Source organism: Heterodontus francisci, chromosome 32 (assembly GCF_036365525.1).
Source record: "Heterodontus francisci isolate sHetFra1 chromosome 32, sHetFra1.hap1, whole genome shotgun sequence".
In the NCBI taxonomy this organism is placed as follows: domain Eukaryota; kingdom Metazoa; phylum Chordata; class Chondrichthyes; order Heterodontiformes; family Heterodontidae; genus Heterodontus; species Heterodontus francisci.
Window position 1 is genome coordinate 8,840,398 of NC_090402.1, and position 25,259 is coordinate 8,865,656.

Sequence of the window (25,259 nt, forward strand, 5' to 3'; positions counted from 1 at the left end):
TATGGAACAAAGGAACAGGAGGAGAGCATTCAGCCCCTTGAGCCTGTTCCACCATTCAATGAGATCATGGCTGATCCGTGACCTAACTCCATATACCCACCTTTGCCCCATATCCCTTAATACCTTTGGCGAACAAAAATCTATCAATCACAGATTTAAAATTAACAATTAATCCAGCATCAATTACCATCTGTGGAAGAGAGTTCCAAACTTCTACCACCCTTTGTGTGTGGAAGTGTTTCCTAATTTCATTCTTGAAAGGTCTGGCTCTAATTCTTGGACTCTGCCCCCTAGTCCTAGACTCCTCAACCAGCAGAAATAGTTTCTCTCCATCGTCTCGATCTGTTCCCCTTAATAGCTTGAAAACTTTGATCAAATCACCCCTTAACCTTCTAAATTCCAGGAATTACAACCCTAGTTTGTTTAATCTCTCCTCGTAATTTAACCCTTGGAGTCCAGGAATCATTCTGGTAAATCTACACTGCACTCCCTCAAAGGCCAATATATTCTTCCTAACGTGTGGTGTTCAGAACTACTCACAGTAACTCCAGGTATGGTCTAACCTGGGCTTTGTACAATTGAAACATGACTTCTACCCCTTTGTATTCTGGTCCTTGAGATATAAAGGTCAGTTATGGAGATTCTCAGTGTCCCATAGATAAGGAAGGGGAGTGGAACTGAGTCTTGATCACGAACTCTAGTGGCTTCCACTTGATGGATAAGGACAGGACCAAGCTTGGAATGGTGAACAGTGAAATAGGGATGCAAAAGGTTGAACAGGGCGAGAGGGGAGGGAAGGGATATAAAGGACAGAGTCTTTGATGGCTGTTGGAGACTTTCCCCACTGTTTATTCCACCCTTTTTCTTCCCAATGAGCTCCCTGTATTTGTGGTATCTTCACGGAGCAGTGTGAGCTGATACTGTGGGTGCCATTGTTCCTGTGCGTGGGGGAAAGGGTGGGATTAATCTCTCAGTTCCCTCTCTGTCTGAGTGGGGGAGGGGGTTCAGGGTCCCCTCCTGCCCCCTTTGTTTGCAGGGGAGGGGGTCCCGTGGCCCACCCCTCCGTGCTGCAGTGTGATTGGTTAGTCAATGCTGCCCTGACGCACCAACCCCCTTCCCCCTAATGCCCTCCCAAACAATATTCCACTGCTGTACCTGATTTGGGAAGAACTTGTCATGTAATTTCCGGTTATCAGTTCAAAGTGAGCAGCTTTAATGCAATTAGTTTGTCAGCGAATGTTGCTTTGTCACACTACATTCCATAAGAGCTGAGGCCAGCCCCCGAGGCTGGGCTAGCACTGACAGAGGCATCTCCAACCGATATCAGTCAGTTTTAGCACTGCTGGCATGTGCTGCTTCCCTGTGCAAGTACAGTAAGATCCCTTTTTAATACAGGGCATTGGCAAGGCCACACCTGGAGTACTGTGGGCTGTTTTGGTCTCCTTAGGACACACATGCTCTAACGGGAGTAAAAATAAGGTTCACTGGACTAGTCCCTGGGATGATCGATTGTCCTATGAGGAGAGATTGTGTAGGCTTGTCCCACATTCCGTTGAGTTTAAAAGAATAAGAACTGATGTCATTGAAACATGCATAATTCTAAAGGAGCTTGACAGGGTAGATGCTGAGAAAATGTTTCCCCCTGACTGGGGAATCTAGAACACGGGGTCACAGTCTCAGAATAAGGGATCGGCCACTTCGGACTGAATTGAGGAGAAATTTCTTCACTCAGAGGGTTGTGAATCTTTGGAATTCTCCACCCCAGAGAGCTGTGGATGCTCAGTCATTGAGTAGATTCAAGACAGGGGCTGATAGATTTTTGGGCACTGAGAGAATTAAGGGATATGGGGATAGTGCGGGAAAGTGGAGATGCGGTGGAAGATCAGCCATGATCTTGTTGAATGGTGGAGCAGGCTCGAAGGGCCGAATGGCCTACTCCATTGAGTTCAATAATTTCAGAGCATGACAGCCCTCCATTTTACTTTCATTTTTAGTTGTTTTTTCTTTTTTCTTTTTTACATTTTTTTACAACCTTTTTTTGCATTTATTTCATTTCATCTTAGTTTGTTCAGTTTGCTTACCTACTGTTTTTTTCAGGTTTGAACTTGCTGCTGTTCAATATTCAGTCCGTTAACATCTTTTCTGTACTAACGCTTTGTCTTTCAACACACCATTAACATATTGTTTGCCTTTGCTCGATGACCTTTTGGTCAGCTGTGTGGCCTTGTCCAATCTACACCTTCTCCTTTGTTACCTCCTGCCCCACCCCCACCTCACTTGCTTATAACCTGTGACTTTTCTAATATTTGTCAGTTCTGAAGAAGGGTCACTGACCCGAAACGTTAACTCTGCTTCTCTTTCCACAGATGCTGCCAGACCTGCTGAGTGGTTCCAGCATTTCTTGTTTTTATTTCAGCTCCTATTTATTCTGTTCTTAATCACCACTTTTCTCCTCTCCTTTCTTGAGGCTGCTGACTCTTTGCTGGGTTGGAGGTCCATATCTCCTCCAGCACTTCGCCTGCCTGACCATTATTTATAATAGTATTCACAGTCTTTTCAACTGCAGAGGGCTTTGCAGCCTAACCTGATGGCCACACGTACCCACTAACAGCAGATGTTGTGCAGCAATCAGGAGAACGCACCTGATCTATTTGACCACCCTTTAGCCAAGGGCCAGCTAACTAATCGCAGTCTGGGGACAACACGTGGGATATGCCTGGTCTTATGGGCTAAGCTGCTTCTTCAGTCTGGGGAGCCTGGATTGATCCCACCTAACGCTAGAAAGGAATTATTTTTTCTTCTTGTGACGAATGGTGCGATCAAGTGACCTGCTTTTATCAACGTGTTGTCTAAACAGGCACAGTTTATTCCAGAACATTCTGAAACAGCGTTTCACAAGAGTATCATTTTACTGAGATCCGTGGGAACATTTGCTTCTCTGAAACAGAACCTGTCAATGCAAAAATTGATTCACAGTTGAATCCTAGTAGTGTTTAGTTCTAATTAATAGGGAAGTTAATTATATATTAAAAAAGAAAGTCCTGCCCTTTTAATCGCATCTTTTAATGACCTAAAATGCTTTACAACCAAGCAAGCACTTAAAAAAAAAAATGTAGTCACTGTTGTAGGAAACACAGCAGCCAATTTGCACACAGCAAGATCCCACAAACAGCAGCGAGGTGACAACCAGACACTCTGTTTCTTGTTATTAAGTGATGTTGGTTGAAGGATAAATATTGGCTCAGGACACCATGGAATCAATCCCTCTGCTCCTCTTCAAAATAATCCTGTGGGATTTTTGTCATCAAATATTTGCAAACCAAAAGCTTGTTTTTTTAATAAAAGTTATTTTGGGTTACTTTCTGCAAGCAGCTCAAACTGTTAAAAATAACAATAAAATTGTGGAGCCATTGCTGAAATAGGTTAGGTGTCATGAACTTTCATTTTCTGGAATATTATAGTTTGTTTACGGTACTCTTGTTGAGTATTGCACCTTTTCACATACTGTCCTATGAAATAGAGTGCATTACTATTTTAATAACTGTAGCTAGATTAATAATATTCTACATTGCTTTCAAACATTTGAGCATGTCCTATAATTGCATCATGGCTTTTTTAATCTAAATAGAAAATCCTTTCCTTTTTGGCCTCCTTGTCTCGGGAGACAATGGGTAAGCGCCTGGAGGTGGTCAGTGGTTTGTGAAGCAGCGCCTGGAGTGGCTCTAAAGGCCAATTCTACAGTGACAGACTCTTCCACAGGTGCTGCAAGTAAAGTTGTTTGTCGGGGCTGTTACACAGTTGGCTCTTCCCTTGCGCTTCTGTCTCTTTTCTAGCCAACCGCTAAGTCTCTTCGACTCGCCTCTCTTCAGCCTCACCTTTATAGCTGTCCGCCAGCTCTGGCGATCGCTGGCAACTGACTCCCACGACTTATGGTCAATGTCGCAGGACTTCATTTTGCGTTTGCAAATGTCTTTAAAGCGGAGACATGGACGGCCGATGGGTCTGATACCAGTAATGAGCTCGCTATACAATACATCCTTGGGGAACCTTCCATCTTCCATGTGGCTCACATGGCCAAGCCATCTCAAGTGCCGCTGACTCAGTAGGGTGTATATGCTGGGGATGTCGGCCACCTCGAGGACTTCTGCGTTGGAGATACGGTCCTGCCACCTGATGCCAAGGATTCTCCGGAGACAACGAAGATGGAATGCGTTGAGACGTCGCTCTTGGCTGACATACATTGCCCAGGCCTCGCTGACGTAGAGCAAGGTACTGAGGACACAGGCTTGAAACACTTGGACTTTTGTGTTCTGTGTCAGTGCGCCATTTTCTCACACCCTCTTGGCCAGTCTGGACATAGCAGACGCCTTTCCCATGCGCTTGTTGATTTCTGCATCGAGAGACAGGTTACTGGTGATAGTTGAGCCTAGGTAGGTGAACTCTTGAACCACTTCCAGAGCATGGTCGCCGATATTGATGGATGGAGATTCATTAATAAACTACATGTAGCAGCAGCATACGAAAAGTCTGTGACTGAATATTTTTAAAATTAAAAACTTGCGTCTTTCACAACATCCCAAAGCACTTTACAGCCAATGACATACTTTTGAAAGTGCAATCCCTGTTGTAAGGTAGGAAGCACAGCAGCTAATTTGTGCACAGCAAGCTCCAACAAACAGCAATGTGATAATGACCAATGTGACGTTGATTGAGGGGCAAATATGGCTCCCAGGAATAAATTCCCTGCTTTTTAAAAAAATAGTGGCCATGGGATTTCCTTACATCCATTGGAGCAGGCAGGGCCCAGTTTACAATTTGATAGACAGCACCTTCAACTCAGCTGCGACCTTTTCAGAGGCGGCCAATTAAGAGGTTGCCTCCGGGAGCCCTGTCCAATTAACAATAGTGGGCTCACCAGGGAACCATTAGGCCCAATCAGCAGCAATGTCCAGCCGGTAGCCTGACCAGGATTGGTGGGTGCTGCTGATGTAGGAGGGAGGATGCTTCCTCAATTTGGAGGCGCCCATCTGAAAAATTATAAAATTGTAAAAATTAAGTGTGGCCACTGCTGCCAGGAGATCACAGGATGGCCAGCGGCCGCAACTGTGACCCTCTAGTACCAGCAGCTCTGGAGTGGGGGGGAGGTGGGGTGATTTAAAGGAGGCCTCGCTAGCCCCTGATCTACCGCCAGGAGGCTGGGCTTTGGCCTCAGCGGGGGGTGGGACCTGTTCACTGTCGGTAAGATCCAGCCGACATCACCAATTTGACCCCAAGTGGGGACTTAATTGAGCCTAATTAATGACCTGCTACTGCTGGGTGGGTAGCCATGATGGTCAGACCATGCCTCTGGCAAGATTGCCGAGTGATGGGATTGTGTCGGGGTGCCGCCCTGATGCAGGCCTCTCTAACTTTGCTGCCGATCCTGCCTCCAAACCCGTCTCCATGGGACCGGGAAAATTCAGCCCAGTGTTTCAGGCCTGTGACCTTTCATCAGAACCCACTTTAAATATGTCTTCTTGAACTTGTGTTTATCCCTAAATAAATGATTAAAACATGTTGATCTATGCCACCCATTAAAACCTGTGATCTTTGATTTGAAATGTGACTCAGTAACACCAAAGGTACATTCAACACTCAAAAAACTTATGAAAGCGCGTTTGCTGTTAGAACGTTTATTGTGTTACAGAACTGTGGTTGATTGTGACTAAGCGTAACAGTGTTATGTTGCATAATGTAGGAACTAACTGAAAGAGCAGCGCTCATCATGCTTTCCTTTGGACAGTTTGTTTCTTCACTGTAGACAATATAACGCTGTATTTTGATGGTTAACCAACATTGTTACGACCGAGGTGGGAGGAGTGCACTGTTTTTCCTAGTTTCACTTCTCCACAGGTCACAACGTATATTTAAAAGTTTACCCAGTTACCGACATGGTCAATTAGAGACCCTATTATCCCAGAATAAAATACACCAACCGGGTTTCTTTAATAAACAACAAAATTATCAGTTTATTATAAAACAAGACATAACCAGTAATGAAGCAAAGCATTAACACACAGATTGAAATATGAAAGTTCCCTTTACCTTAGCACCACCCCCCCCCCCACACACCGGTTAACAGAAAAATAGAGATTTTTCTCTTTCGAGCTCTGTTAAAAGAAAAGACAATAAAAGAATACTTTGGCCAAATACCTGTTAATTCTTGAAGAAAAAAAAAAGATATGGAAAGATGTCAGTTGTTTCTTTTTGGTTTGGCGACCCAAATATGCGTAGACGGCTGTCACTAGGTTCTTTCAAGAACATTTGTTTTCAGGCGATGTTGAAGATCAGTTTGGCAGGCTTTCCAGGAGAAATGCGACAACAGGGGTTTCTGGCAGGCTTTTCAGGAGAAATGCAGCATCAGTTTCTCTATTTCTTACACTTGATTCTCAGGAGGTTCTCAAAGAGATAGAAGAGGGCGAGCTGATGGTGCCTGCTCTCGTGGCTGGTTTTCTCCAACTGCCTTCCAAACAGTTCACACCCCAACACACTGTCCAAAGCGAAACCAAAAACAATCTCAAGAGTCAAGCCTCCTGACCTCTATAAATCTTGACCTGTCACTTCTCTGTAAGCATGACCCCCAAGTCAAAAAGCCCCTGCTGGGTATTTATCTGAAGACAGGTGACTTCCAGTAAATGTTGTTGTCAAACAAGAACTCTCAGTGGCCTTTCTATGACCCCAGTGAAAAAAAAATCCATGGTATCCTTTTCAGTTTTCCCAAATAAAACAAAGTCCATAATTCAAAAATATGAGTCCTCAAAAAACACAACAAAAAATATAGAAGCACTGTCATAACATTAAGAACATTTCTGCTGGTGTAGGTACCAGGGCTAGCTATAGATAGAGGATACAATTAGACTTGATGGTTTCTTGAATTGATTTTTAGTCTTTAACCATCAGTTAAATGACTCAGAAGGAGGTTATCTTCATTAGCTGAGCCCTAACCCACCTCTTGCTTCTATTACAGGTTGTTTGGTATTGTGATTTCTCTTGGGAAGGTTTATTTTCTCTGGTGACAGTTGCTGGGAATCCTGCTCAGTGAGTTACGTTAGGGTAGGTCAGCAATCTGTTTGACCAGGGGTAGGCGGGCGGACCGACTGGGGGAAGAATATCATCCAAGCTTCATCCTATCCTCGCCTGATGGGGGCACACATTTAACTGTCTGGGTGCGGAGGGAATGACAGGCAAAAGGCAACAACCCAGAGCGGGGTACCCTGGCTGATGTTTGGCTCCCCCTACATCAGCGACACAAGCCAGTTGAACTGCCCATTCCCCATCGTATTGTCACACAGGCTCATTAACTAACCCAAGCCCATACAAGGTTTGAATCTACAGCTGCCTAAACTGTCTGGTTTAGTATCAGGTCATGTCTTTACCTACTGAGCATTTAAGGGGGTGACGTGATCCTGCCTTTTTCTCCACTCCTCTCACCTCCCCTCCAACCACTCTCCCCTCAAAGACAGTGCCACCAAAAAGCCCTATGTTCACTATACTTACTTCCTAAAACAGACAAGCTGATCTCCTGTGACATTGCTCATGGTATATCAGATAGTCCATTGTTTTATAAGAGCAGCTATGTTACTACAGGTGACGGAGCATTATATTATCTTAAGGTGACTAAGGTGCTTTGTGACTTTTCCATTTCAAGCCTTAAAATCTAACTGCAGTAAATGCTGAGGTTAACGAATGGTTAAATGCTGCTGATGAGGGCAATTTGCGGGATGCTTAAAAATTTCTGGCTTGAGTTGTGAAATGACTGTCGCTATTTAAAAAAAAAAATAATTACTGAAGAGTGAAACTGTTTCACTAACGTCCTTTAGAGAAGGAAATCTGCCATCCTTACCCGGTCTATGTGACTCCAGACCCACAGCAATGAGACGCCCTCTGAAATGGCCGAGCAAGCCACTCGCGTTCAAGAAGGTGGCTCGAGCAATTAGGGATGGGCAACAAATGCTGGCCTTGCCAGCGACGCCCACATCATGTGAATGAAATGAATCACCAAATTGGTACTGAGGGGAAAATGGCGGATTTCCATCAGGGAATAAGAGAACTGGGGGGCCCAGTGGCTAGATTGTGCTGAGGGAGTCAGTGGTTCAGGGAGTAGTATTCTCACTCCTACATCAGACTGTTGTAAGTTGAACATAAATCTAGGCTGAGATGCCAGCACAGTACTGAGGGAGTGCTGCACTGTCAGAGGTGCCATCTTTGGCAGTGTGACCTTAAATCAAGACCCTCCTAATTTTTCATCTGGATGGCAAAGATCCCATGGCCCCCATTTTGAAGAGGACCAGGGGAGTTCTCCCCGGTGCTCTGGTAAATATTTATCCCTCAATCAACGTCACTAAAACAACAATTATCTCATTGCTGTTTGTGGGAGCTTGCTGTGTGCAAATTGGCTGCTGCATTTCCAACATTACAACTGCATTTCAAAAGTACCGTGTTGCCTGCAAAATGCTTTAGGACATCCAGAGGTGATAGAGTCATAGAGTTATACAGCACAGAAACAGGCCCTTCGGCCCATTGTGTCTGTGCTGGCCATCGGGTACCTAACTATTCTAGTTCAATTTTCCAGCACTTGGCCCGTAGCCTTGTATACTACGGCATTTCAAGTGCTCATCTAAATACTTCTTAAATGTTGTGAGGGTTCCTGCATCTACCACCCCTTCAGGCAGTGTGTTCCTGATTCCAACCACCCTCTGGGTGAAAAAATGTTTCCTCAAATCCCCGAAATCTCCTGCCCCTTACCTTAATCCATGCCCCCTGGTTAATGACCCCTCCACTAAGGGAAAAATTCTCTTCCTATCTACCCTATCGATGCCCCTCATAATTTTATATACCTCAATCAGGTCCCCCCTCATCCTTCGCTGCTCTAAGGAAAACAACCCTAGCCTTTTCAGTCTCTCTTCACAGCTGAAATGCTTCAGCCCAGGTAACATCCTGGTGACTCTCCTCTGCACCCTCTCCAGTGCAATCACATCCTTTCTATAGTGTGGTGACCAGAACTGTACACAGTACTCCAGCTGTGGCCTAGCTAGCATTTTATACAGCTCCATCATAACCTCCCTGCTCTTATATTCTGTGCCTCGGCTAATAAAGGCAAGTATCGCATATGCCTTCCTAACCACCTTAACTACCTGTGCTGTTGCCTTCAGTGATCTATGGACAAGCACTCCATGGTCCCTCTGACCCTCTGTACTTCCTAGGGTCCTACCAACCATTGTATATTCCCTTGCCTTGTTAGTCCTCCCAAAATGCATCACCTCACACTTCTCAGGATTACATTCCATTTGTCACTGCTCCGCCCATCTTACCAGCCCATCTATATCGTCCTGTAATCTAAGGCTTTCCTCCTCACTATTTACGACACCACCAATTTTCATGTCATCTGCAAACTTACTGATCATACCTCCTACATTCACGTCTAAATCATTAATGTACACTACAAACAGCAAGTGTCCCAGCACCGATCCCTGTGGTACACCACTGGTCACAGGCTTCCACTCGCAAAAACAACCCTCGACCATTACCCTCTGTTTCCTGCCACTAAGCCAATTTTGGATCCAATTTGCCAAATTGCCCTGGATCCCATAGGCTCTTGCCTTCTTAACCAATCTCCCATGTGGGACCTTATCAAAAGCCTTACTGAAGTCCATGTAGACTACATCAACTGCTTTACCCTCATCTACACATCTAGTCACCTCCTTGAAAAATTCAGTCAAGTTAGTTAGACACGATCTCCCCCGACAAAGCCATGCTGACTATCCCTGATTATTCCCTGCCTCTCCAAGTGGAGATTAATCCTGTCCCTCAGAATTTTTTCCAATAGTTTCCCAACCACTGATGTTAGACTCACCGGCCTGTAATTACCTGGTTTATCCCTGCTACCCTTCTTGAATAATGGTACAACATTCGCTGTCCTCCAATCCTCTGGTACCTCTCCCATGGCCAGAGAGGATCTGAAAACTTGTGTTAGAGCCCCTGCTATCTCCTCCCTTGCCTCACACAACAGCCTGGGTTACATCTCATCTGGGCCTGGGGATTTATTGAATTTTTCAGCCCGCTAAAACATCTAATACTTCCTCCCTTTCAATGTTAACATGTTCAAGTGATGAAAGGTGCTATAAAAATGCAGACTTTTTTTCATAGGCAAATCTCTTCAGACATGGGAGCAGAGGAATTTCTAATAGAAAAAATTGGCAAAGTGTGACAAAAACAGGAAGTCATGCGGTGCACACAGGAAGTATAAATACTTCAAATGAAGATGTTTACATAGTCTTGTGGTAATGAGAGTCGGTAATGAAATTGCTGATGTGAAATGCAGAATAAGTGAGGTGCTTTAATTCCCAGACCAGGGGAGATGATGGTGTAGTAGTAATGTCACTGAACTAGTAATCCAGAGGCCCTGTCTAATATGCTTGGGACACAGGTTCAAATCCCATCATAGTAGCTGGTGGAATTTAAATTCAATTAACTAGTCCAAATCTGGAATTGAAAGCTAGTCTCTGTAATGGTGCCATGAAACTATCATTGTTGTAAAAACCCATCTGGTCCACAAGTGTCCTTTAGGGAAGGAAATCTGCCGTCCTTACCTGGTCTGGCCTACATGTGACTCCAGACACACAACAATGTGCTTGATTTTTTTTTTAACAGCCCTCTGCAATGGCCTAGCAAGCCACTCAGTTGTCAAGCTCAATTAGGAATAGACAATAAATGCTGGTCTTGCCAGTGATGCCCATGTCCCATGAAAGAATAAAAACAAATCTCTTGTTGAGTTTAAAATGCGTTGTTCTGAAAGTTATCTGCCATTTTTTCTCGAAGAATACACAGAACAGCCAACCCAGGTTCCGTTGCTTCAGTTTGAAATATTTATTTCATTAAAGTTTCAGAAACTTTTAATTTCAAACAATGAAAGTCTAAGCCCCAATGAGACTAGCAAAGGCTGAATAACGTAATTCACAGCTAAATAGTGAACCGTTGTACAGAACGTTCAAACATCTGTGACTAAGGCAATAATGATAATGATGTCTGCGGATGACCATTTTATGGCGACTCTGTTTCTATAGCAACAGACACACACAGAAAAGCAAATGGAATCGAGAAAAAAAAAACAAAAACAAAGTTTAAAAAAAGAACTAAAAAAAAAACACAAAGCTGAAGTGTGTTCAGAATAGTACCAAAATGTATCTGAGGTATTCTGATGGCTGGCTTTTCAACTGTGTTATCAGATTTTTATTAAAAAAATGAAATAAATTTAAAATAATGTATTAGAATTCTAGATTCTTCACATATTTCCTTCAAAGTAAAAAAAAAAATTCAGGAATTAAAAAGCGCTTAAAGCATTTTCCTATACAGTACGTTTAAACTCTGCATAATATTTTATAGATTTGAAACACTGAAATATTCTTCTCTTCAAAGCACCAAATTTACAGATTAGACAAGCAAAACAAAAAGAATTCTACATAACTCGCCAAGACCGGTTGGGCACTGAAGCAACAACTTTACAATTCCTACAAAAAAAGAAGAGGTCTACTTCGAAACATAGACATCTGTAATAGGGACAGGCAATTGGTTTTCTTTGAACCATGGTTTTAAAACATTTAAATAACATTAAATAGCAGATTTGTAAAATATTGATCCACTGTAGACAACATAGCGCGTAGGAACATTTTACACAATTTGATGAGAAGATGGAAAAACTATGATTGTTTCAGGAAAGATCTGGGTTCCATTTTTTAATTAATAAAGCTTCTCTAAATATTAATTACAGCTCTCAGGGGCAACTTTGTACAAACAGAAGCAGTTTTCAAAACAAAGAACTTCAAATAAAAAACAGTATTGGGTTTCAAAAACTCTCAGCAATTTTTCCACTCTCTTTTAAAAAAAAAAATTGGTCAGTCAGTCAACTCAGGAACAGTAGGGTTTTAAACCACTCCAAAGCACAATTAAAACAATCCCTTCAAATATTAAAGGCACTTCAGAAATAATTAAGTTAACAATTATCGTTGTGTTTTTGACCGTCGGTGGGAGGGAGCGCAGGGTGTGAGGGGTATCACTCCACTCCCAAAAACCAGAAACATCGCCCCACGCACCCCCTCCCTCCCCCCCTACCGTTCTGCCCTGTGGTAATTATATAGCACCATCAATTCAGAAATGACAAGTGAATGAAAACAAAACACAAGAACGTGAGCACCAATACCAGACAATGAGAGGTAGAAAAAATCACCCCGCAAAGCTCATTCCATTAGCACCGTGTCATAGTCACTAGAAACTTGGGCGCTGCAAACGCACCTCATCGTTACTTAGTTTCTCCTTGCCTGAAACCGATCAATTAGTTCAGGCGGTTGGTGGCAGAAAACGAACGCTAGAACTGTTCACACATTAAATTAAGTGTCACGGATTTAGAGAATTTCAACAACTCTTACAGTTCCCTTTTCCCCTTCACTATTGCACATTGGAGATACTTAGCAGACATGCAGCCACCAGCTCTATCTACTACATGTAGTCACTCTTCTGAGTATCTTAAACCTGGGACAGCTGAAAATATACTGGTTAAGTTTCACAGTCACTACAAATCAATTTGCTTTTTCTTTTTAAAATGGGATCTTCTGCAACCCAGTTAGAGACATTCTGATTCCTCTCAACGCAATGGCATACAGCCTCTTCGGCTATTGGTGGAGATCGTCAATTCTAGTTGTTTTAGCTAAACACTCTCCCACGTAACAAGTCCTCTTAACATTTCTTTATAGTTTTTTTTTAACAAAGCCATTGGTAGCTTCCTCCGATCAGCAATGTGACATTCTCACATCACATCAGTAATTCCTTGAGTTTTATTGAATACACAGTAAAGAATAACTACACTCTGATGTGGGTTAAAGATGGTTCAGTCAAGAGCTCAGAGGAAGCAGACAGGTCCAATCTCCAGGTGGTAATGTAGTCCAGGCTTTGGTTGTGGTAAATTATAGATGGCTATTATCGGCAACTGATTGGGATCTTGCGTGTGAAAAAAGAAGTGAGTCTGATGCCATCGCCCATCCTTTATCTGAAAGGCAACAATAAATAAAAAGAACATGATCATCGCGTTTATACCTGTGATTAAAGCAGCGAAAACCGTGGGCTCGCATAAATTAAAAAGAATTTCAAATACTCCACCTCACTCTTTCCTCCTTTAAGATGCTCCTTAAAACCTACCTCTTTGACTAAGGTTTTGATCACCTGTCCCAATATCTCCTTATGTGGTGCGGTGGCAAATTTTGTTTCACAGTCGCTCCTGTGGGGCACCTTGGGACGTTTTACTGCCTTAAAGGCACTATATAAATGCAGGTGTTGTTGCTGTTGAGATGGGGCAGAGTAATCCTAGTGGTTTGGAGTCTACACCACAAATCTGCCTATAACTCAGCCCTTAAATTGGCAGAATTATTCCGAGGTGCCACAAGGATGTGAAGTGGAAAATGGAAATGTATCCCTGGGGTAGTATGTGGTGTTCTGATGCTGTTGGGTTAGTAGCTATCGGGCAACATAGTAAATCTTTACCTCTACACATGCCTAGACTGGGTGCTGAAAATACAACTAAGGGGAGCAACTAAACACATATCTCTACCTTCTGGAGGCTGAACACTAACTCTCTGACACCTCCTCCTACCTCCCCCTGGATCATGACCCCCACCACCATTAAACATCAAGACATTGTCTCCAGGACTGTCGCTGACCTCATCTCCTCTGGTGATCTTCCCTCCAAGGCCTCCAACCTCATAGTCCCCCAACCCCGAAGAGCCCGCTTCTACCTCCTTCCCAAAATCCAGAAACAGGACTGCCCTGGTAGACCCATCGTTTCAGCCTGTTCCTGCTCCACTGAACTAATTTCCTCCTACCTCAACTCTATTATTTCTTCCCTTGTCCAATCTTTCTTGAGCTATAGTTGCGATTTATTCAACATTATCTGTTACTTTAACAGTTTCAATTTCTCTGACCCTATTCATCTCCTCTTTACCATGGCTGTCCAATCTCTCTACACCTCCATCTCCCACCAGGACGGCCTTGGGGCTCTCCACTTCATCCTTGAATGGAGTCCCTATCCACCACCACCCTCCTCTACCTGGCTGAACCTGCTCTCACATTGAATAACTTCTCCTTTAACTCAACTCGCGTCTTCCAAATGAAAGGTGTTGTTTTGGGTACCCGCATGGCTCCCAGCTATGCCTGCCTTTTTGTGGGATATGTCGAACATTCCTTGTTCCAGTTCTTCTCAGGCCCCCTCCCTCACCTCTTTTTCCGGTACTTTGATGACGGTATCAGTGCCGCTTCAAGCTCCTGCCCCGAACTGGAAAATTTCATCAATTTTGCTTCCAACTTCCATCCTTCGCTCACCTGCACATGGTCCAAGTCCAACTTTTCCCTTCCCTTCCTTGACTTCTCTATCATCATTTCTGTGGCTAGACCTATATTCACTATAAGCCCACTGGCTCCCACAGCTACCTTAACTACACACCTTCCCACCCTGCTTCCTGGAAGGATTCTATCCCATTCTCCCAGTTTCTCTGACTCTGTTGCATCTATTTGGACGATCCCAACTTCCATACCAGTGCTTCCGTAATGTCATCCTTTTTCCTCAACCGAGGATTCCTCCCTACCATGGTTGACAGGGCCCTCGACTGTGTCCATTCCATTTCCCTCATTTCTGCTCTCACCTCTTCCCTTCCCTCCTGGAACCATGATAGGATTCCCCTTGTCCTCACCTTCTACTCCACCAGCCTCTGTATTCAATGGATCATTTTCCACCATCTCCAGCGTGACGCCAACACCAAACACAAAGTCATCCCCCCTCCCCTTTTAACATTCCAAAGGGACTGTTCCCTCCCCGACACTCTGGTCCACTCCTCAATCACTCCAATACCCCCTTCCCTTCCCATGGCACCTTTCCATGCAAGTGCAGGAGATGTAATATCTGCCCTTCTACCTCCTCCTTTCCCACTGTCCAAGGCCCCAAACACTCCTTCCAGGTGAAACAGCAATTGACTTGTACTTCTTTCAATTTAGTGTACTGTATTCGCTGCTCACAATGTGGTCTCCTCTACATTTGGGGTGACCAAACACAGGTTGGGTGACCGCTTTGAGGAATACCTCTGTTCGGTCTGCACTCGCGACCCCGAGCTTCCAGTTGCCTGTCATTTTAATTGGCCAGTCTGCTCCCACTCTGACCTCTCTGTCCTCGGCCTCCAGCACTGTTCCAATGAAACTCAATATAAGCTCGAGGAAAAGCACCTCATCTTTCCATCGGGCAATTTCCGGACTCAACATTTAGTTCAACAATTTCAGATCTCAACATCTGCTCTCATTTTTTTCAGACAGCAGCTGTTGCTGATAATTTTGTTTTTCCCAATTTCACCTCCTCTAGCCCCATCTTTTGTTTCTTTACTTGTCCCATTACCGTCTCCTTTTGCCATGCATCATCAACCCTTTTGTCATTTAATCTTTCTTGCCTTCCCTTTTGGTCTTTCCCACCCCCACCCACTTTCCCTGCCTTGCTTAAAACCTTTTACATCCCTAACTTCTCCCAGTTCTGGTGAGAGTTCATCGACCTGAAACATGAGCTCAGTTTCTCTCTCCACAGATGCTTCCAGACCTGATGAGTATTTCCAGCAGAAATAGGGGAAAAAACCTTGAATTGTTTCAGGGATGTGTACCTGGCAGTCATCCAGCAGAACCTTGGGTACAAGCTGTCCCTCTGCCTCCAGCACCAGACCATTCCAGGACTTGAACTTGACGGCTTGTTTGAAGGGTTTGTCCGAACTTCCATCTGCCCAGACCGGCAGATTCAGGCAGTGAATGGTGATGTGTTGGACCGCCTCTGAGCTTAGCAAGTGCAAGAAGTTCATCTGCACCCGTCCCACTGAAAACTCCAACTGAAACCAAAGCAATGAGTAATTAGGACCTGCCCCAACAGGGCTAGAAGACTAAAGGAAAACAGCAGCAGCAGTCTCAATTGGCTGCCTTATATACAGATTGTTCTGCAAAGTATAACTGCACTCCAAGAGGATTAGAGATAGGGACGATGCAGTATTAGTTATGCTCTGTGCGGGCTGGGTAACTCAGATGGGGCTAATAATGCCACAGTCATTATCAAGGGATACAGGGATAGTGCGGGGAAAGTGACGGTGACGTGGGACGATCAGCCATGATCTAATTGAATGGCAGAGCTGGCTCAAGGGGCTGAATGGCCTACTCCTGCTCCTATTTCCTATGTCATGGAGTCAATCTGCATTCTGGCCAACACCCTATGCATTTTCTGTAGACAGCTCACACAGAGACAGGGGAGCATGGTGGTAAAGTTAGTGGGGCTTGTAATCGAGCTAACACAAGTTCAAATCTCACTATGGCGGCTAATCGGTTAAATTGAGTTAGTATCAGTAAGGGTGGTGCTGAAAGTGCTGGATTTTTTTTGTTGTTGCCATAAAACCCCATCTGGTTCACTAAAATCTGCCGTCCTTACCCAGTCTGGCCTACATGTGACTCCAGACCCACAGCAATGTGGTTGACTCTTAACTGCCCTCTGAAATGACCGAACAAGCATTCAGTAAGTTCTGTTCAATAAGGTAGCTGGCCCTTGTCTCAATGTATAACTATATAAACATAACACAACAAATACTGTAAGTGTTACTTTGACTGTAATCCCTGTAGAACTGTTATTTACGCAGTAGGGTCGGCACAGAAGAACCACATAGACTTGTGGTTAGGCAATAGTTCCCAGTATTTGCTGTGTAACTCTTCATAAATGTTTAATGTTGTAGCAGGTTACAACATGTAGCATTGTGCTCATGCTGGAGCTGTAACTATATAGGACACCCATACAAGATCAGAGTTAAAGTAACACTTATTGTATTTCGTCATTGAATGATATGACACAGAAGGAGGCCATTCAGTCCATCGTGTCTGTGCTGGCTCTTTGAAAGAGCGATCCAATTAGTCCCACATGCCAGCCTTCTCCCCATAACGCAGCAGATTACAACAATGACAACAACTTGCATTTATATAGCATCTTCAACCTTGTAAAGCATCCCAAGGCGCTTCACAGGAGTGTTGTCAAAGAAAATTTGACATCGAGCCACATAAGGAGATATCAGGGCAACTTGGTCATAGAGGTAGGATTTAAGGAGTGTCTTAAAGGAGGAGAGAGAATGAGAGAGGTGAAGAGGTTTAGGGAAGGAATTCCAGAGCTGAAGGCACGGCCACCAATGGTGGAGCGATTAAAATCCGCATTGCTCAAGAGGCCGGAATTGGAGGAGAGCAGTGATCGCAGAGGAGACGGAGGGCAAGACCATGAAGGAATCTGCAAGCAAGGATGAGAACATTAAAATTAAGGCATTACTTTACCGGGAGCCAATGTACGTCAGCGAGCACAGGGGTGACAGGTGAATGGGATGTGGTGTGAGTTAGGATGTGGGCAGCCGAGTTTTGGATGACCTAATTTACTGAGAGTAGAATGTGGGAGACCAGCTGGGGTGTGTTGGAATAGACAAGTCTGGAGGAGGTAACAAAGGCATGAATGAAGGTTTCAGCAGCAGATGAGCTGAGACAAGGTGAAGTCGGGCGATTTCACAGAAGTGGAAGTAGGTGGTCTTGGTGATAACGTGAATATAAGGTAGGAAGCACATCTCGGGGTCAAATGTGACACTGAGATTGCGAACAGACTAGTTTAGTCTCAGACAGTTGCCAGCGAGAGGGATGGAGTCAGTAGCAGGGAACAGAGTTTGTGGTAGGTAAATTGTTTTAACTGCTTGTCTGGCATCCAGTACTGGGTGAGTAAAAATTTCTTGCAACTAAGTATTGGGAATGAAGACAATGGCTTTGTTCTTCAGATGATGTCGCTGAGGAGCAGAAATGGGGGGCGGGGGAGGGGGGGGGGGGGTGCAAGGATAGATCCTTGGGGGCACCAGGGGTAACGGAACGGGAGTGGGAAGAGAAGCCATTGCAGGTGATTCTCTGGCTGGACTAATCCTCTTCAAATACATGTCCTAACCCTACACAGCTATACATTGAGAGCAATGCTAAATTGACAGCTACAATATCTGTTGTTTAAATTGAAATTGTTACAGATGGAGTGAGTTAAGGTGATAGCTACAGTATTTACTTGTAGAACTTTAGACAGTTACAGATGGAGACCATGGCTAAACCAACACAGTATTTGTTGGGCAACTTTGGCTCCTAACTAAATAAAGTGATATATTTGTTTCAGAATTATACAGAACTGTTAGCTATTAGGGCCAAGGTTAAAGTGATAGTCACAGTATTTGTTGTGTAATGATATGCAGTCGCTATTTATTTTGCAGCATGAACAGGAACAAAGCCTTTTACTGTTAGGAACATGGAACAGGAGTTGCCTATTCAGTTCCTAAGCCTGCTCCACCATTCAACTAGATCATAGCTGATCTTCCCCCTCAATGCCATTTCCCTGCACTATCCCCATATCCCTTGATATCTTTAATATCTAGAAATCTATCGATCTCTGTCTTGATTATACTCAATGACTGAGCCTCCACAGCCCTCTGGGGTACAGAATTCCAAAGATTCACCACCCAGTAGACTCCCCCCAGTCAGGGGAAATATCCTTCCTGCATCAACCCTGTCGAACCCTGTAAAAATTTTTCAATGCTTCGATGAGATCACCTCTCATTCTTCTAAACCCTAGAGAATATAAGCCCAGTCTGCTCAATCTCTCCTCATGGGACAATCCCACCTTCCTAGGGATCAGTCTGGTGAACCTTCCCCAGCATCTTCAGCCTTTTGGGGGATCGAGTTCCAGATTTCCACAACCTTTTCTGTGAAAAGTGCTCCCTGATTTCACTGCTGAACAGCTTCGCTCTAAGTTTATTCTCCTTCTCGTTCTGGATTTCCCCCCACCAGAGTAAATAGTTTCTCTGTATCTACCTCATCTTTATCATTTTAAACACCTCTATCCGATCCCACCCTCAACCTTCTAAAATCTAGGAGATAGAATTTGTATCAGTGCAACCTGTCCTCATAATTTAACCCTTTAAGCACTGTTTTTATTTCAGATTTCCAGCATCTACAGTATTTTGCTCAAGGTTTGGCATCCAAAATTGACCATAGAATTCCAGACGGGGGTCTGACCAAGGTTCAGTGCAACTGAAGTATCGCTTCGTCACGTTTAAATTCCAATCCCTTGAGATAAAGACCAATATGCCACTAGCCTTTTTAATTATTTCAGTACCTGAGCACTAGCTTCTAGTGATCTGTGATCTCACACACACACACACACACACACACACACACACACACACACACACACACACACACACACACACACACACACACACACACACACACACACACACGTAGTATTGACAACTTGAGATAACTGCAAAGTAATATGGATATATCATAAGAACATCAGAACTAGGAGCAGGAGTAGGCAATTCAGCCCCTCGAGCCTGCCCCGCCATTCAATACGATTATGGCTGATCTCATCTCGGCCTCAACTCCACTTTCCTGCCCATTCTCCATAACCCTTCAACCCATTACTAATTAAAAATCTGTCTATCTCCTCCTTAAATTTACTCTCAATGTCCCGGCATCCACCGCATTCTGGGGTGAATTCCACAGACTCACAACCATCTGAGAGAAGTAATTTCTCCTCATCTCTTATCCTAAAACTATGACTTCTCGTTCTAGATTGCCCCACCAGAGGAAACATCCTCTCCACGTCTACTTGGTCAATCCCCTTAATCATCTTATATACCTCAATTAGATCTCCTCTCATTCTTCTGAACTCTAGAAAGTAAAGGCCTAAACTGCTCAATCTCTCTTCATAAGACAAACCCCGTAACTCTGCAATAAATCTAGTGAACCTCCTCTGATCTGCCTCCAATGCAACTACATCCCTCAAGTAAGGGGACCAAAACTGTACGCAATACTCCAGGTGCGGTCTCATTAATGCCTTGTACAGTTGCAGCAACACTTCCCTACATTTATACTCTATTCCTTTAGCAATAAATGCCAAAATTCCATTTACCTTCCTTATTACCTGCTGTACCTGCATACTAGTTTTCTGCGATTTTGAATGCTTCATACATTCAGAAATAAAGCCTTTAAGTTTGATGTATTATCAAATTGCCCTACTCTTGTACGATTCCTTGGTGCAATATGATGTTCACACATTCTGTCCCTACCTTTTATTTAGTTTTATTTTATTTCATTTCAGATTTCCACTGACTGAAACTTTCTATGTGCAAGCGAGGCTCCATCATATGCACTGAGGCATAAAGCTTGGACAGCCCTTCCATATGTTTTTTGACTTTTGTAGTCGTTTAAGGTTAAAACCATTTAATATTAGCAACCATTAATTATATTTCAGGGAAGCATTTCAGAAAAGTTTGCAAACAGCTGCAGTAACAGCATACACCTGCTGATGGCGCTGCTGTGAGGCTTTTGTTCTCAGCACTGCCACCTCTTGTTACTGACTGGTACTGCTGCTCTAAAGAGTAATTGTCGGAATCCAAATCACTTTTATTTTACTTGTCTGCGTTTTGAAAGTGTGAAATACAGTAAGTTATGAACACTAACATCTGTGGTGTCTGCAACACCTTTCAGTGAGCTACTGCCCCTATTCTGAAGCTATCCGCAGCTATACGGGTACAAAGTTACAATGCCTTGCAGGATCCAGCGCTTTGAAGAGCAGAATGAGACATCAGTGAAAATGCTGGAAACATTCAAAGGAATATAGGAATGGGAGGAGGCCATTCAGCCTCTCGAGCCTGTCCTGCCACTCAATGAGAACATCACTAAGCTGTGATCTAACACAATATACCCTTCCAGCACAGCTAGATCAGGTGGTTAGGAAGGCATATGGGATACTTGCCTTTATTCGCCCAGGCATAGAATATAAGAGCAGGGAGGTTATGACGGAGCTGTATAAAACGCTAGTTAGGCCACAGCTGGAGTACTGTGTACAGTTCTGGGCACCACACTGTAGGAAGGATGTGATTGCACTGGAGAGGGTGCAGAGGAGATTCACCAGGATATGCCTGGGCTGGAGCATTTCAGCTATGAAGAGAGACTGAAAAGGCTAGGGTTGTTTTCCTTAGAGCAGAGAAGGCTGAGGGGGGACCTGATTGAGGTCTATAAAATTATGAGGGGCATTGATAGGGTAGATAGGATGAAACTTTTTCCCTTAGAGGAGATGTCAATAACTGGGGGGGGGGGGGCATAGATTTAAGGTAAGGGGCAGGAGGTTTAGAGGGGATTTCGGGAAAAATATTTTCACCCAGAGGGTGGTTGGAATCTGGAACACACTGCCTGAAGAGGTGGTAGAGGCAGGAACCCTCACAACATTTAAGAAGTATTTAGATGAGCACTTGAAACGCCATAGCTTACAAGGCTACGTGCCAAGTGCTGGAAAATGGGATTAGAGCAGATAGGTGCTTGATGGCCGGCATGGACATGATGGGCCGAAGGGCCTGTTTCTGTGCTGTATAACTCTATGAATCTATGACTCTACCCGCCTTTGCCCCATATCCCTTTATAACTTTGGTTAACAAAAATCAATCTCAAATGGAAAATTAACAATTGATCCAGCATCAATTGCTGTTTGTTGAAGAGAGTTCCCAACTTCTACCACCCTTTGTGTGAAGAAGTGTTTCCTAATTTCACTCCTGAAAGGTCTGGCTCGAAGTTTTAGATTCTTACCCCAGTCCTAGACTCCCCAACCAGTGGAAATGGTTTCTCTTTATCTACCCTATCTGTTCCCTTTAATATCTTGAAAGCTTTGATGAAATCACCTCTTAACCTTTTAAAATCCAGTGAATACAACACTAGTTTGTTTAATCTCTCTTGGTAGCTTAACCTGTGGAGTCCAGGTTATCATTCTGGTAAATCGACACTGCACCTTCTCCAAGGCACATAATATCCTTCACACGGTGTGGTGTCCAGAATTGCTCTCAGTTATTCCAACTTTGGCAACATCTGCAGAGAGAGAAACAGCTTTGGGTCTGGTCTGATGGAAGGTCACCCACCTGAACTATTAACTCTGTTCCTCTCTCCACAGATGCTGCCGGACCTGCTGAGTGTTTCCAGCATTTTCAGTTTTTATTTCAGATTTCCAACAACTGCAGTATTTTGCTTTTGTGATGACACCTTAATGATGACTGGCCATTGCATTTGGTGCCACAAATTCACTAAATGAGCTTTAACCAAAACTAAGATGAAGATCAGAAAACTGTAGATGCATCGTGAGTCTTTAGTCTTAGTAAAGGACTGAGAATTTCAGGAACACTGTTATTTCTAGATACTTGAAGGTCTGTCCGTGTCCAGGCAAAAGCAGTAGGTTTATCTGTTAACAGTTCCTGTTGGCATATCTAGACAGGCATTAATGTTACAGGCCCAATATGGTGAATGGCCTTCAGGCTATAGAAGGAGGCTAGTTAATAGCTTAGTTAATAGCTAGTTAATAGCTTAGTTAATAGCTTAGTTAAAATAAAAAAAATGAAAAAACTGATATTGCAGCATTACCTTTGAGACAGTGATGGGTTTGAGACAGGTCTGCCCGGCATTAGTGAAGTTACAGATCACTTCAATAGTGTCTGAGGTGCAACCCAGGTTAGGATCAATCCAGTAAGTGCCTGAAGAGCAAATAAACGAAAAAGATCAGACATTGTACACAGGCTACAGTGGTTATGATTGGAGTGTCATGCAGGCCTTCACCTGCCAAGAATGAGGCACATTGGTTTTGTCATATGAACATTGATTTTTAATTGTTGGTGGAGCGAGGAAATGACTTGTTAAACAGATCAGCCATGGCTGGAAAAAACATTTACATACTAACAGACAGTGCTTGTGGAGACAAAGGACCATTCCCTGACATATTCAACCCACAATGGATGTTGAACACCAGACAGTGAGGGGGTGGGGAAGCGCATTCCAGGGCCTGCAGGGGTGATGCAAGCCACAGGGGCCAGGACTGGTTGGACCAGCTGGTCACATGACTAACTGGCTGTTCCAGGGGTTTTTGAACTAGCCACAGAGAGTTTGAACTCAGAAAGACTGTTTGCTCCTGGACTGAGAAGATCTCTCCTGTCTGCTCCCATCTCTTTCTCACGGAACTCCAAATGCACAAGCCTCTGAATCCAGCGAAGACACATGAACCCCAAGAGAGAAAAGACTTCTACAGTGACCAACGTTTAAGAAGAATACCAGGCCCCGTTGAAAAGCAAGATGTACCTACAATCAAGGACTCTACAGTGAGTTTTGAAGATCTATAACAAAAGCCCTCTTCAGAGATTGCCTCAAACTTTTCCGCTTTATTTCTTCTGCTCTGTTCGGTCTCTATCTGCATGTGTATATCGTGTATGCATGTTAGCGTGGGCACATCGTGCATCTGTAAGCATTAACTGAATTAGAGTTTAAGTTTAATAAATTTCAACCTTTCTTCTTTAAACCTAAGAAAACCTGTTTGTGTTGGTTCCTTTGCCTTATAATTGGAAAATGGTAAACAAGGATTCACCAAGGGGGAGCTGAAAACACGGTGTGTTGAAAATTAAGCCTGTTACGGTAAGACCAGGTGAACGCTGAGAAGGACCCCTAGACATCTTTCTCACCCTGGTCGTAATAGGGGGCTGAGGGGAATTGCACCTTTTAGATAATCTGTACAAAATGGTCTGAACTGGGGTCTGACAAAACCAGGCTGGGAATGATTGCAAACCAACCTGTACTACACATATACTGGACACTGGACCAGTCTGAGCTACTGGACACTGGACCAGTCTGAGATACTGGACACTGGACCAGTCTGAGATACTGGACACTGGACCAGTCTGAGATACTGGACCAGTCTGAGATACTGGACACTGGACCAGTCTGAGATACTGGACCAGTCTGAGCTACTGGACACTGGATCAGTCTGAGATACTGGACCAGTCTGAGATACTGGACACTGGACCCATCTGAGATACTGGACACTGGACCAGTCTGAGACACTGGACCAGTCTGAGATACTGGACACTGGACCCGTCTGAGATACTGGACACTGGACCAGTCTGAGACACTGGACCAGCCTGAGCTACTGGACACTGGACCAGTCTGAGCTACTGGACACTGGACCAGTCTGAGATACTGGACCAGTCTGAGCTACTGGACACTGGACCAGTCTGAGATACTGCACCAGTCTGAGATACTGGACATTGGACCAGTCTGAGATACTGGACACTGGACCCGTCTGAGATACTGGACACTGGACCAGTCTGAGACACTGGACACTGGACCAGTCTGAGATACTGGACACTGGACCAGTCTGAGACACTGGACACTGGACCAGTCTGAGATACTGGACCAGTCTGAGCTACTGGACACTGGACCAGTCTGAGACACTGGACACTGGACCAGTCTGAGATACTGGACCAGTCTGAGATACTGGACACTGGACCAGTCTGAGACACTGGACCAGTCTGAGACACTGGACACTGGACCAGTCTGAGACACTGGACACTGGACCAGTCTGAGATACTGGACCAGTCTGAGATACTGGACACTGGACCAGTCTGAGATACTGCACCAGTCTGAGATACTGGACACTGGACCAGTCTGAGATACTGGACACTGGACCCGTCTGAGATACTGGACACTGGACCAGTCTGAGACACTGGACACTGGACCAGTCTGAGATACTGGACACTGGACCAGTCTGAGACACTGGACACTGGACCAGTCTGAGATACTGGACCAGTCTGAGCTACTGGACACTGGACCAGTCTGAGACACTGGACACTGGACCAGTCTGAGATACTGGACCAGTCTGAGATACTGGACACTGGACCAGTCTGAGACACTGGACCAGTCTGAGACACTGGACACTGGACCAGTCTGAGACACTGGACACTGGACCAGTCTGAGATACTGGACCAGTCTGAGATACTGGACACTGGACCAGTCTGAGATACTGCACCAGTCTGAGATACTGGACACTGGACCAGTCTGAGATACTGGACCAGTCTGAGATACTGGACACTGGACCAGTCTGAGACACTGGACACTGGACCAGTCTGAGACACTGGACCAGTCTGAGATACTGGACACTGGACCAGTCTGAGACACTGGACCAGTCTGAGCTACTGGACACTGGACCAGTCTGAGCTACTGGACACTGGACCAGTCTGAGACACTGGACACTGGACCAGTCTGAGACACTGGACCAGTCTGAGACACTGGACACTGGA

General features: G+C 44.4%; 1 protein-coding gene across 1 annotated transcript in view; it reads right to left on the reverse strand.

The window, feature by feature from the left end:
- Window positions 1–12,161: 12,161 nt before the first annotated feature.
- Window positions 12,162–25,259, reverse strand: part of col27a1b (collagen, type XXVII, alpha 1b) — a 592,171-nt gene continuing 579,073 nt past the window's right edge. Inside the window, exons 59-61 of the mRNA XM_068012172.1 lie at window positions 22,561–22,670; window positions 15,720–15,938; window positions 12,162–13,078 (exon numbers count right to left, since the gene is read on the reverse strand). Coding sequence (XP_067868273.1) covers window positions 12,932–13,078; window positions 15,720–15,938; window positions 22,561–22,670 — 476 coding nt within the window. The 3' untranslated portion in view covers window positions 12,162–12,931. The remainder of the gene's footprint in view (window positions 13,079–15,719; window positions 15,939–22,560; window positions 22,671–25,259) is intronic.